A 13,043-nucleotide genomic window follows, 5' to 3' on the forward strand; every position below is an offset into this window, starting at 1 on the left:
TAATACTGGTGCCTCGGCTCCCTGCAATGCATTTCCATGAGCTCCAGGGAAAAAACCAAAGTCTGATATATCAAATACCTCTTTACCATAGCCTCACCAAAAAAACAAACAAACAAAAAAAAACCCTAAAAAATCAGCCTAAGACGAAGGTATGTCCTCAATCGCCTTCTAGCTAGAATTTGACTCCTTCTTTACTGATCTCACAGTCCCATGTTGCTGTTTCTACGTGTCTTCACCCTTTCTTTTTTTCTGATTCAGGAGAGAATTGGTGATGGTAGGTTCATTTGTTCTCAAGCTTTATAATTGAAACAGTTTTTATAGAGTTCTGCAGCATTAAAAGGTTGATCTTGTCCAGGCTCTGCAATTGAGGAGTCGCTGTGTCTCTTGCTGCTGACCACGAGGCTCCTGCTGGTGAGTGACACTGGTTCCCATGCCACCCCTGCGCCTTTCCTTCATGCGGGGCACCGGGAAAAGAAATAAAACTGCTGCTGCTTTTGTCCTTCTGTCCACAGCACCGCTGGCTAAAAGCGGCTAAGCAAACAAAGTTCATTGCGAGTCATGTTGAGATAGCTGCAGCCGTGTGCCACTGGATCCGGCCATACCAGTTTTTGGCTGTGCAGTCTTAGCCATGGGGCTGCTCCCGGTCCGGGATGGCAGTGGCTACTCCTGGCTCTGGTCCTCGCCTCACGGTTGCTCCCGGTGCTGATATAGCCTCCGGCTGACATGGCCCAGCGGCACCGCTGGAAAAATGGACTGGCAGGCTGTGCTGGGAAAGGGGGCCCGGCTGTGCTGGGAAGGGGGCCCAGAAGCCCTGCCCGAAACAGGACCCAGCAGGCTTCCCGGGAAGGGGTCAGCGCCACAGCCCGGCCCGGCACTGCCAGGCCATGAGGGGGGCCACCACCCAGTTATTAGTTCTAGGCCGGAAACCAAGAGAGCCTTCCCAGGTTTTGCTGGTCCTTAAATGTGCTTTTCCATAGAGGCATAACGAGCTCTTTTGAGTGGTTTAACTGGGTGTCAATCTTCTAAACTAGGCAGCTGATTGGTTCTGCCCAGTCCCCACAGCAAACCACTTCCGCAGGGAGTGGACTCCCTCTCCAAGCAAAAGCCAAACCTATGATAAACCGCGACACCAAGCCAAACCATTCTATGATTCTATGACCATTAAGATTGCAGTAATTTCACGACCATAAGGCACACCAGACTATAAGGCGCACCCCCCAGGAGCCGGCACATTTCGCAACTTTGTAGATCAGATAAGGTGCACCGGACCATAAGGCGCACTTTTTTTTTTGCAGTGAGGAGCCGCGCGGCGCGCAACAAAGTAACGAATTTCTGGCAGGTGCTCAATTTGCAAACATTTTTCAAAGATCGGTGTAGCCTTTAAATGCAGCCCCAGGTGCCCTCCCCGTGCAGCGGGCCCCGGCACTCCTGCCCGCCCCTGGTGCCGGCTGGCACGGCTCACAGCACCTGGTTCCCACTGCGCGACCATGCTGCGTCCCAGCTTCCCTGCGGCCAGTGGCGGCGGCGCTTCCCATTGCTTCCCCGCGGCCGTGCCACTTCTCTCCGCTTCCCCAAGGCTGCATCACTTGACACCACTTTTTGGCGGCCACGGGGGCTTCCCCGCTGCCACTTCTCGGTGGCCGCGGGGGCTCCGGCGGCGCCGGGATTCGGTGGCCGTGGGGGCTCCAGCGGCACCGGGATTCGGCGGCCACGGGGGCTCTGGCAGTGCCGGGATTCGGCGGCCGCAAGGGGCTTCCCCACCGCCGCTTCTCGGCGGCCACGGGGGCTCCGGCGGCGCTGGGATGTGGCAGCTGTGGGGGCTTCCCCGATGCCTCGATTCAGCGGCCTCAGGGGCTTCACCACCACTGCTCCGATGTCGCCGCCGGGCGGGCTCTGCTCGGGGCTGTCGCGGGCTCGCACTTCTTGTTCCCTCCGCACCCGGGCCAGGGCCACCCGGGTTCTCGTTTCCCCCTTGCCCGGGCCAGGGCCGGCACCGCCTGGCTTCTCGTTCCCCCAGTGCCCGTGGTGGCACCGCCCGGCTTCTTGTTCTGCCCGGGCCAGGACTGGCGTTGGCTCCCTCCCTCCCCTTGCGGTTCCTGCCAGCTGTGGCCGCCCGCTCCCAGCCCCCCTCGCTACTCGGCGCTCCCACGGCACCGACCCCCCCATTGCGGCTCGCACTTCCGGTTTGGCAAATTTCGCAACTTTGTCCTTTAGATAAGGCGCACCGGACTATAAGGCGCACTTCCGGTTTCTGGGAAAAAATTTAGTCAAAAGGGTGCGCCTTATAGTCGTGAAATTACTGTTATCCTTTAAGTGCAAATTGAATATTTCTGTTACTGAAAGTCATTAGGAGAAGGCACATATCAAATAAGGTGCTTCTGGCTTTTTCCTAGGTCTAATTAAATTTATACAGGAAGTGGAAGGTAGATACATCACCATCACGGTAAATTCTGTAAGTCCTTTCCTGTGTTTATCTTAAATGCAGATCCTAGAGGAAGTGTGCTTTGGTCTATATTATAAAAATCTCAGAAAACGAAGTTTGAATGATCATTATTTATCCCAACACACCATTTAAAAAATTATACCACCCTTTTTTAAAGAAGCTGTAAACAGCAGGAAGAATATTAGAATATAAAACTAGATTAATAAACTGGTTAAAAGTGATGGAGATGAGAAATAATCAGGAAAATGAGCTCTTGTTCTCAAAGGTTTCAGGAACAACTTACTAATAAACTCTAGAAAAGTATCAATTTAAGAACTCTGCATGAGTAGGCTAGCCTTGTGTAGGCTGCAAAAGTTAATTAGTCAGGGTGTAAAATATGAATACAGTAATTTCACGAATACAAGCCGCAGCAAGAAGACTAAAATTTTGGTGGAAACCCGGAAATGCGGCCAATATTCCGGTGTGGCTAATCTATGGACAAAAATGTGATATCTGCCCTTACCTAGTATCATGCTGGTCCAGTCCCGAGCCAAAACAGTCTGAAATCCATGGTTTCCCGTTGTTCCGACGATGAACCAATCAGAGAACAGCTTATTGCCTGCCTGTGGATGGCGGCGTTACTGAGGGGCGGGGGTTGTTATCGGGGTGAGTTACCTCGGCAGTTCGATAAAAGTGTGTGATATTTCTCTGTACTTTTTAAAGTGTTTTCAGTCTTGTGCGGCTACGGGGCTGGCTGGGCTCGCAGGGAGAGGGCTGGGGGAGCCTCTCTCCCCGCAGGGAGAGGGATGAAGCGGGCAATCGGCTCGCAGGGAGAGGGCTGGGGGAGCCCCTCAGCCCGCAGGGAGAGGGGTAGAACGGCCACTCGGCTCGCAGGGAGAGGGCTACAACGGCCGCTCCCCCCAAGGGCCGCGAGGGCTACAACGGCCGCTCCCCCCCGCGGGCCGCGAGGGCTACAACGGCCGCTCCCCCCGCGGGGCTGTGAGGGCCAGAGCGGCGCTCGCCCTGCGGGCTGCAAGGGCTACAACGGCCGCTCCCCCCGCGGGCCGCGAGGGCTAAAACGGCCGCTCCCCCCGCGGGCCGCGAGGGCTACAACGGCTGCTCCTGTGCCAGAACGGAGATGTGGCTCCGCTCGGAGCTCAGCTGCCTGACGCGCGGCTGAGCGGTTGTTTAAAGGCAACGCGGATCCATTGGGAATGCTCGCAAAATGACCACACTATTGTTCCTGTCTTTTTCGGTTTGTAAATAAAGGGTGTGTCTTTTTTCACTTGGAAACAATGTTTCCGAGGTCGGCAGTAAGCCAGTAAGCCCCGGCGATCCCGCGATTGTGTTACTAAATGACGATTTCGTGAAAGTTCGCGGCGAACTAAAGTGCGGCTAATATTCCGGGTGCGGCTTATCTATTGACAAAGACATCAATGTTGCCAACACACCGGATATGCGGCTTATACTCCGTGCGGCTTGTATTCGTGAATTTACTGTAATATAATAAAGCTAGTCAGAGTGATACTTGTTGTTAATTATAACTCAAATAATTTTAAAAATAATTTTGTAAATGTTGTATCACTTTAAATTATTTTTGAGTAACTACATTCATTTATCTTTCAGTCTTGCCTAATAGAAAAATCAGTTCTCCAGTCTGATATTTGCCAGGCCACAGCATTTTGTTGGGAATGAATATCCCTTACCTGAAAGAAATACGGTAGATTCCTGGGGTATTTAACATGCAATAAAAAGTACAATTTTCTGGTAATTTTGGTTAATTTGCTTCAGGGACCCAGCTGCACCTAGATGAAACAAATTATCATTTCCTCTGAAGGGCAGCTTAAGCCAGTGAGAAATAACAAGACAGTGGACACAGAACTTGGAGATTCTGGTATATCAATGAAGTTGAAGAACCTTCCTGTAAGAGTGTCATATTGTAAAAAGGAAATTATTTCATAATCTTAAAATAGAAAACAAGTGTATTTGATTTATACAGTTGGAGAAACAGCAAGAATTAAAGTTTTTATTTCAGATTTATTTATTTGGAACTTTTATTTCTCTAGCTATTTATTTCTGCTTTATAGTCCCTACTGTGTCTCAGTCCCAGAATACAAATTTCTCCATATCTCTAGACTAACTGTTGTTTTCACTATCATACGATATATTATGGCCAGACCTGTATGAAACAAAGTCATTTTAATTCATAAGGTTTTCATGCAAACCTTTTTCTCTGTTTCACTTCAAGGAGTTCATCCCTTGAGTTTGTCTTTGAGTTTCAACTTCAAAGGAACTTAAAACTGCAATCTGAAATCCAGTCAAAGCTGCAAAACTTTGCCTTATTTCAGGTCAAAAGCTCAGGAAAGTGTTGAATTACCTAACCAAAGCAAAGTCAATTCACTGAAAAAACCCTTTCAGTAGCACAGAATTGTCTTGTTCCTTTTAGTTCAGTATAACTCAAACTCATTAAAATAATCAACTACAGATTTGCAATCCCCACCAACATAGTCTTGACTCCAGCCTTGTGAGAAATGTTGTTATACCCCCCACAAAATCATATATTGAGTAAAGAAAAACGTTTACTGTGGCATATAATACAATTTGTAAAATAATATTATCTGCAAGTAAAATGGTTCTGAACAAGTGCTATCTGCATTTAAACACTTTCCAGCTCCACAGAATCACAGCATGTGCTATATTTTTCATGCAGTCTGCAATGCTGTTTAAAATTGCTTACAGCTATTTTTATACCACACAACAGTTATTGTTCCAACTTCCCTCCTTCCTTGTCCTGCTACTACCACAAACTTTAGAATTCAAAAGCAAAAGGCAGCACAGTGAGTGTGTCTGAATATACACACACTCACTGCACAAGTAGGGTCAGCATCAGCGCAGCAGAGCTCAGGTCCCAGACCTCAGGACAGTGTGACTACAGCCTCTGGCAAGCTTCAACAAATCCCCTCATTATTTGCAGTTGTATCTGGAACATACTACTGTAAAAACTGACAGCTACTACCTGCTCAACAAAGGAAGAGTTAAGGTTATCTCAGTCTGTATCTTGATGCTGGAATTTTTATATTTTTGTCTCATATTTGTGCCATTAACTTCGATACTCTAGAAAGGCATAGGATTTCATGCATTCTGACAGGATATCTATCAAGTGAATAACTTTCTGCTCAACCTTTTTTCATAAGAAAGAAGACTTCTAAAGTATTGCAGCACAAGGTAAAAACAAAAATTATGTTCTTTAAATGAAAAAAAAGTAACAAAACTAAAGCTTACACATCTAAGTTAGAAACTTTGCCTGAACTAGAAAACTAAAAGCTCTTGAGCAACATATCTCCATATGACCTGGAGAGTATATGTAATCCTATACACCTTATCCATTCCATAAAGACAGGACAATATACTCCAAATCCCTCTTTTGGTACTGCAGTTCAGCAATGCCTTTTACTTACCTTATTGCACTGTTTTATCTGTAAAAGGCAGGTGAAAATCTTATTAAGAAAAATGTCACATCTCCTTGGATTATTATTTCTTCCCTTTGTAGTAAATGTGATTTCAGAAAAGTGATGGCATCCCTTTGTCCTTGCTACTTCTCTTTGGAACTCAAGAAGAAAGCTTAACTATGTTCAGCTGTGTCTTAAAAGCTGGTCTGCACACCACAAAGGAGCACAGACAGACACGAATTTTATGTTTTCTTCCTAAAACTGGACACAGCCATGTCATCACTGTGCACATTCCCTCTTGGTGGAAAAAGTGCTGCCGTGCAATCTCTCCCACAAGCATTGGTACCTTAAATATTTTTCTTTAATCAAAATTAATTTGCTATTTAACTCTTACAGTTTTACAGATTCAATAGCCAGATCACAGAGAACTTTGCCATTCAATGTATTAATAGGTATTACATAAAATATATCCCCTCTTACATTTATATAATCTTTAACCATAAATTAGGTTTTAGTTTTAATCCAGACAACTGTGAATGGTCAAACATTTTCTCATTGGTTTGGGGCTTTTGGTTAAAACTGAAAAAATCTGCAATTATCTTTGTAAAACTATACATAGTTGTATTTAAGGTAAATAGTAAAGTAATATAAACTTGTATCTTTATAAATTCTGGCTTTAATTTCAACTGATCACCTGTTCAAAAGCATTTTTACTCTCTTCTCAATATTGGAAGATTGTTGGCAAAAGGAAGAAGTGAACAAAAGTAAGGATTGGATATTATTTCTCTGTGTCCTAGGTAATCTTGCAGACAAAAATCCCACTTTTTTAGCAATTAGGGGAGGAACAGAAGATACATGTCACTCAGCATTCATTCTTCAGGACCTATAAAAGGGCAACAGTTCCTTTCTTCTTTCTGTACTTTAATGGTGTAGGGCACGTGGAACTCACAGGAAATATTCTTATTTCAAAAACTCATAACCACAGAGCAAATAATTAGATTTTATGTATGCTCATAATCAGTGTATAAACACACTTCAGGATTAGCAACCTGAACCAGCATTTCAAGCAGCAGTCAGCAGCTCTTCCCAACAGTTTAGGGCAGATTCATAGTTTCCATTTGAAACTGTATCTTTTGTGCAATTGCTGAGAATGTGTTTGCTCAGTACACCCAGTTGCTGCTGAACTGCTTTGGTGTGTAGTATGGTGTAGTACAGTGCTGTATAAATACATCATGATGAAGGTAATATAGAAGGTGATTAAGCCAATGCCTTCTTTCAAAAGAGGCTTGAGGATCTTTAACAACCAGAAAGGAAGAAAGACTTTTTTTATCTCAACCAAAAGACATGAGAAACTTCCCTACTCCGTTGGAATTTTGAAACTGCAGGGTAGCTTACAGTTATGACAAGTGGCACCACTGTAATTAGTTCCATCGCAAGTGCACTTGAAGCTCTCCCACGTCTGGGTGCATTTTCCATCGTGTTCACAGTGATTGGGCACACACCTGTCAGGATGAGATGCAAAGACAGAAAGAGAAATCAAAATGAGCATCAAGATTTACACAAAGCAAAATTTTGAGCTGTACAAGGAGCGTACCATGTCCTTATCTAGCAATTGATCCTTGCTCTTTGAAGCCCTTTTACAAACAGTAAAAAAGCTTTTTAAAGGTGGAATAGATTCCTCATTGTATATCAGGGTTCTAAGTAACATATGACTGGTACTCAGCTTTCAAAACAAAAAGAGCACCACAAGTCACACCTCCTCCTGCTGTGCAGGTGGTGTCATGCCTCAAGGAGTCCAGTCCCACAGCTGACTGAACTTTAAAAACAAAATGCCTCTGGCTTGCTCTTTATCTTTCTGTTGTCAGCAGTAGGATAAAAAGGAGACAGGTTGCCTGCTGGCTAGGATGGAAGGAAATTAGTAAAGCTGCATTACTAAAACTAACTATAGGCTTTGTTATAAAAGTTGTGTAAGTTTTTCTCTTTACAGGGGTCTGTGGCAAGAGTTGTTCACCTTTCTCCCACACACCTACTTTTCTTGTCCAGCTACACTGTTGCTGGAGAGTGGAAGGAATGCAAAAGAAAAAGTGGAACAGCAAAACCCCAAAGTTATAGCAGAACATGTATTTATTGTTTGAAATATCATCTAAATGTGAAATCAAAGATTTGAGTTTGGCCAGATTCTTTCCTATCAAATACAGAAAAAATGGGAATTTTCATTTACTTTCACCTCTGAAATTATTAAACTTCTTTTCCTTCAAAGGGCTTTAAAATGTCCTTTCAAAAAAAATCTTTTTCCATATTAAATTGGACTCAATATGGGCTGTGCCTTTTTGATGAAAAACCAAAGTTTTCCTGTCATTTTTTGAATAAATCTGTATTTTTAAAATTATGAAATTAAAAACAAAAACTCGGATACCCCCTATTAGACAAAGATAATCTTTTCAGTAATGCATTTAAAAAAAGAATTCTTATCTCTAAGATAAATCTGTAGTTCATCATATTCCTGTGACAGTTAACAATACTCTCATAAACAATACCCAAGGGAAGCTTTGCTTTCCTGTGTAGAAACTTATTGAAACTGGAAGGATCTAGGTCATTCCTCTATAAACTTACAGTCTCTTATTTCCTCAATTTCCAGTTAACAGCATTGGCATGCATGTTAACAACCAAGAATAATTTGTGTCACGATATTCATTGGGTAATTGAATATTGTGTATTCTCATTTAGAAATTATTTTTCGTTTTGTGCATGGCAGTACACATACCTCAAAATATACAGAACATAGATGTCTTACATCCTATATCAGCCTTTAGATCTCAAGGCTACCCATTTTTTTCCAAAAAGATCAGAAAATACTGGTGAACCTAAAAACAGTTCTTAAAGAAATGCTCTTCTAAAGCAAGAAACAAAGCATTTAAAAATCTTTTCACAGTGAAATACAGTGAAACTACCTGAGGCAATTTTCACAGTTCAATGAATTATGTCTTCAACATAGTTTAAATGAATTAATTTAGTTTTATAAGTGTGGCAGGCTAAATGAATAGCTAGATTCTTCTTCTGATTACTTCTATTCAGTTGTATTGTCAACACTGCAGAAAACAGTGAGAGCATATTACAGCACATTTCTAAACATACAAACAATTAACAATTTATATGAATCCATAGTTTCTAGGTATAAGAGTTGGGAAAGCAAAGAGCAATGACATTTCAAAAATAATCTCATAAAAGTAACTTTTATTCAAGGCTGTAAATAACCACAAAAGTTCCTAAATCTGTATATGGTTTTGTATTTTTTCTAGTTTTTCAAAATAACTTCTTTTTAGGTATTTTCTTCTTCATTTATATTTGAACATACATTACTTGAAAAGCAATTTTCCAATGACCAAACCAAACATTTTTCTATGTGAATTTTATCAGCTACTTATACGAACTCTCACACATAATGTTTGCAACTAGTTTCACATTTTAGTGCAGTATAACTTACTTTTATTGCAACATAACTAGTAAGGGACTTCATTACTGGCTATATAACTGAGGCAAATGACTTAATCTTCAGAAAGATGAAAACTAGATATTTATCTGTATCATTTAATGGAGCATATTAAGTCATAAAGCTAGAGATATGCAGTAAACTCCTTGATGTTAATTTTATGATTCCAGTATGATGGCTGGATTAACGCAATGGCTTCCAGTAGAAGGAAGTGGTTAGATCTGCATTTGCAAAATTTCTTTTTTACTCATCTGATTTTTACTGTTCTAAAGATGATGCATTTAAAAAAAATGGAGTAAACAAAATTTTAATGTAAGTGCACACTGAAGTTTAAATCAGACTATAGAATTATTTCCTGACATTCCCCCTTCACCCTCTTTTCTGTTTATCAGATAGAATTATAAGATTTATTTTCTATTAAATCCATTAGCAAGCTTCAGTAACATAATCCTGTGCTCAACTGTCCACATTTTGGACAAATTTTACCTACTATAATAGAGTTTACAGGAAATGTTAGATATCCATAATGCAGAAATTAAAGAAAAACAAAAACAAACAAACAAGCAAAAACCAAAAATAAGAAAATATAAAAAACCAAACCAAACAAAAAAACCAAACATGTGGGAACCCAGGATATTTCCCTGGCTTCCCTGGAGCCTGTACAGGGGGGCTCAGAAGCCTTGGCAAGGTGCCAAAAATCCCTGTGAGTTCAATCTAAGTCCCTGGGAGAAATTACCATCTTTATATACAGAATTACAGAGTCACAGAAATAAGTAGAGTGTAAATTGATGTGTTAAAAGGTAGAAAAATAAGGTTTTAAAGATTGTTTACATTAGGGGGTTTTTGGACACAAGATGGAGGATTTGTGGCGTAGTAAGAAATTCTTCTTCTTCTTCATGGCATCCATCTTCTGGGTCGAGATGCCAACTCGGGATTGGTGAAGGGAAAACTGCTCGGTGTAAAGTGGGTATAAAGTATTGGTGATTAATTGTAAATAAAGTAGACATAAATTAGGGTATAAAAGATAAGTCCTGCCCCGGAGGGCGGGAAAACAGCCTTGGATGAGTTGCAGAGTGGACCGCTGTAAGGTAGACAGAAAATTCCTTAGATAAGGAAGAATAAACAACCTTGGAAACCTCAGAACAACAGCTCTCGAGTCTTCTTTCGTGCCCTGCTGCGCCCTGCCTGCAAAATAAGAACTCTTAGACCACCCTTTACTGTGCAGGTGAGTGATCTCTGACCATAAAAGAGGTCACTGCCTGTCACACAAACAAAAAAAACCTGTTAGAATTCAGTAAACAATACCATAAAGAATAATTTCTATCACTGTAAATTCCATTATTTTTCAAACACATTTATTTCTATAGAATTACAATGATCTACTACTTTCAAGATACAAACATCTTCTATGAAATTTGTATTTTGAGCAGATACAATAATTTTATCTACCTTATGTGCATCATTTAGTAGACACTCAAAATATATACACTCAAAACCTCAAAAAAATTAAATATATGCATGATTTGCAGATTATTTGTATGAAAAGACTATGTTTCTAAGCAATTCAGTTCATTCTTCTCCTGTAGAAATAAGGTTTCCTACATAAAAAGGATTACATAAAAAAGCAAAACAAAACAAAACAAACCTTGAAAACAGCACTTCCCTCCTAAACCAGGCTGTGAAGTTAGAAACCATCACAAAACAGAACTGCAAGTTCCTCATCACCAAGTTGTGTCTCCTTCCACTGTGGATACCTATATTTCAAGAACTTGCAAAATATTGCAGACTTCATTTCGAGAACTTTCTTGCTCTATGATTCATTTTCAATGGAAATTCTAAAACTTCACCCCTTCAAGTATGATACACTATCTTTTAATTTCCACCCCAAAATTTATCCATAGGGAGTTTACTGATGCTGTTTGTTTTGGTATTCTATTTGGAAGCTTTGATTTGTTTATCAAAGAGACTTTGTTTTCCTTTCAGATTTACATCTCAATACTTCACAGAGAGCAATCATAACTTCTAGTTTGTAGTTTTGTGAGATGAAGTCTCCTATTGGAAAATGTATTTTCCACAGTTCTTCCTTGTAACTGTGCTCCTGTTTGCACTTGCATTTGGCCGAGTGTTCTAGAGGAGAACTTAACAGCATTTTGTGATTTCAGAGTTGATCAAAATGTTCAGATTTTTTAACTGAAATTATTTTTATTAATATATAGCATTTTGCTGATTACCAAAGAATAGTGGCTCAAAGTCATCCTGAGATTGCTCAGTGTGTTAAAGACCTTCATTAAATTCCCATCCTTCTTCTTTTCATCACTTCCAATCAATGACTTTCAACACATTGTTGGGGGTTGGGGGAGTTTTAGAAATTTTTCCCATTATTATGTTAAACTGACCGGGGCGGCTCCCCTTTAGCTGTTAAGTGCTCAAGACAAAAGGAATAGCTGGGCTGGCCCGATTGCTCAATCGCAGAAGGGGGTTTGAGGGGTGGGGGGTGGATGGTGGAGTGCTGCTTTGTCCTTCCGGGGGTGGGGGGACACTCGCTCTCGCCAGCCCGAAACGCGGAGGAGAGAGGTTGCTTTTTCTCCGTGGTGGGACCAGGCCCTGCACTCTGACTGCTAAAGCTTCCTCCTTCTGAGAACAGCGCTGAGAACCGGTACACCCACGGTGAGCAGAGTTCTTTCCTGCACCCTTTTCTCCCACCTGGGACGGCCGCTGCCGCCTCGCTCCCCTGCTCCTGCAGCAGCCGCGTTTGAAAGGCTGCCCTGCCCTGCTCCATCGGGACTGTGCGGAGGAGGAGGGCATCTGTGACTGGAAAAAAAGGAACTGAGTTTCGTTCTATTCGGTCACTGATTTTTGGTTCATAGCTGATGTTGTTTTTGTTTGTCTTGTAGATATATCAGTAAAGAACTGTTATTCCAAACCCATACCTTTTGCCTGAGAGTTCCTTAATTTCCAAATTATGGTAAACTGGGAGGGAGGGAATTTTTCACTATCCATTTTTGAAAAAAAAAAAAAAACTCTTGCCTTTTTCTTTTTCTGGCAATACTGTCCGTTTAAACCAGGACACACATACAGAAAATCTTGCTACTGTTTTCAACGACATTACTCTGTACTGTAATTTCCATTGTGTCATTCAAATCATTTGGGTAGGTTATTTTTCTAGGCTGAAGCTGAATCATCAGCATGTTTCATCAAGATATTTCTAATTTTGAGCCAAGGTTGAAGCATTAAATAGGATTTTCTCTGGTACAGATCTCTGAGCAACTCTCATCTCCCAGCCAGCTATTAGCCCATCAGTATAAATCGAGAGGCAATTCCATTTGACAGTTCACAACTTACTTTGCAATTCCTCTCTCAAACCCCATCTTTCCTGGTTTAGCTAATAATTTCCATCATTACAATATGTAAAATATTTATTGATGTCTGGAAAAATACATCTATCACTTTTCTCTAGTCTGAGACAAAAAGTACCATGCTTTATCGGAGAAGGAGGTCAGGTTAATCCTGAACAATCCACTGTCGATAAACACCTGTTGCATTCTATTCTACCTTGCGTTTACTTCAAGATAACACCTTATTTTCTTCAAAAACATAATAAAACTGCCAAAGGCAGATTTATAGGTGTCTGGTGATTTGGATTTCTCTATTTGTTAAATTACATCAGGTTAAATCTGTCATC

General features: G+C 41.5%; 1 protein-coding gene across 1 annotated transcript in view; it reads right to left on the reverse strand.

The window, feature by feature from the left end:
* CNTNAP2 (contactin associated protein 2) overlaps nt 1-13,043 on the reverse strand; it is a 1,181,910-nt gene that overhangs the window by 391,548 nt on the left and 777,319 nt on the right. The window contains 1 exon segment of the mRNA XM_033052691.1: nt 7,267-7,373. Within this exon segment, the coding sequence (XP_032908582.1) occupies nt 7,267-7,373 (107 nt within the window).

This window comes from Catharus ustulatus, chromosome 1, assembly GCF_009819885.2.
Source record: "Catharus ustulatus isolate bCatUst1 chromosome 1, bCatUst1.pri.v2, whole genome shotgun sequence".
Taxonomy (NCBI): Eukaryota; Metazoa; Chordata; class Aves; order Passeriformes; family Turdidae; genus Catharus; species Catharus ustulatus.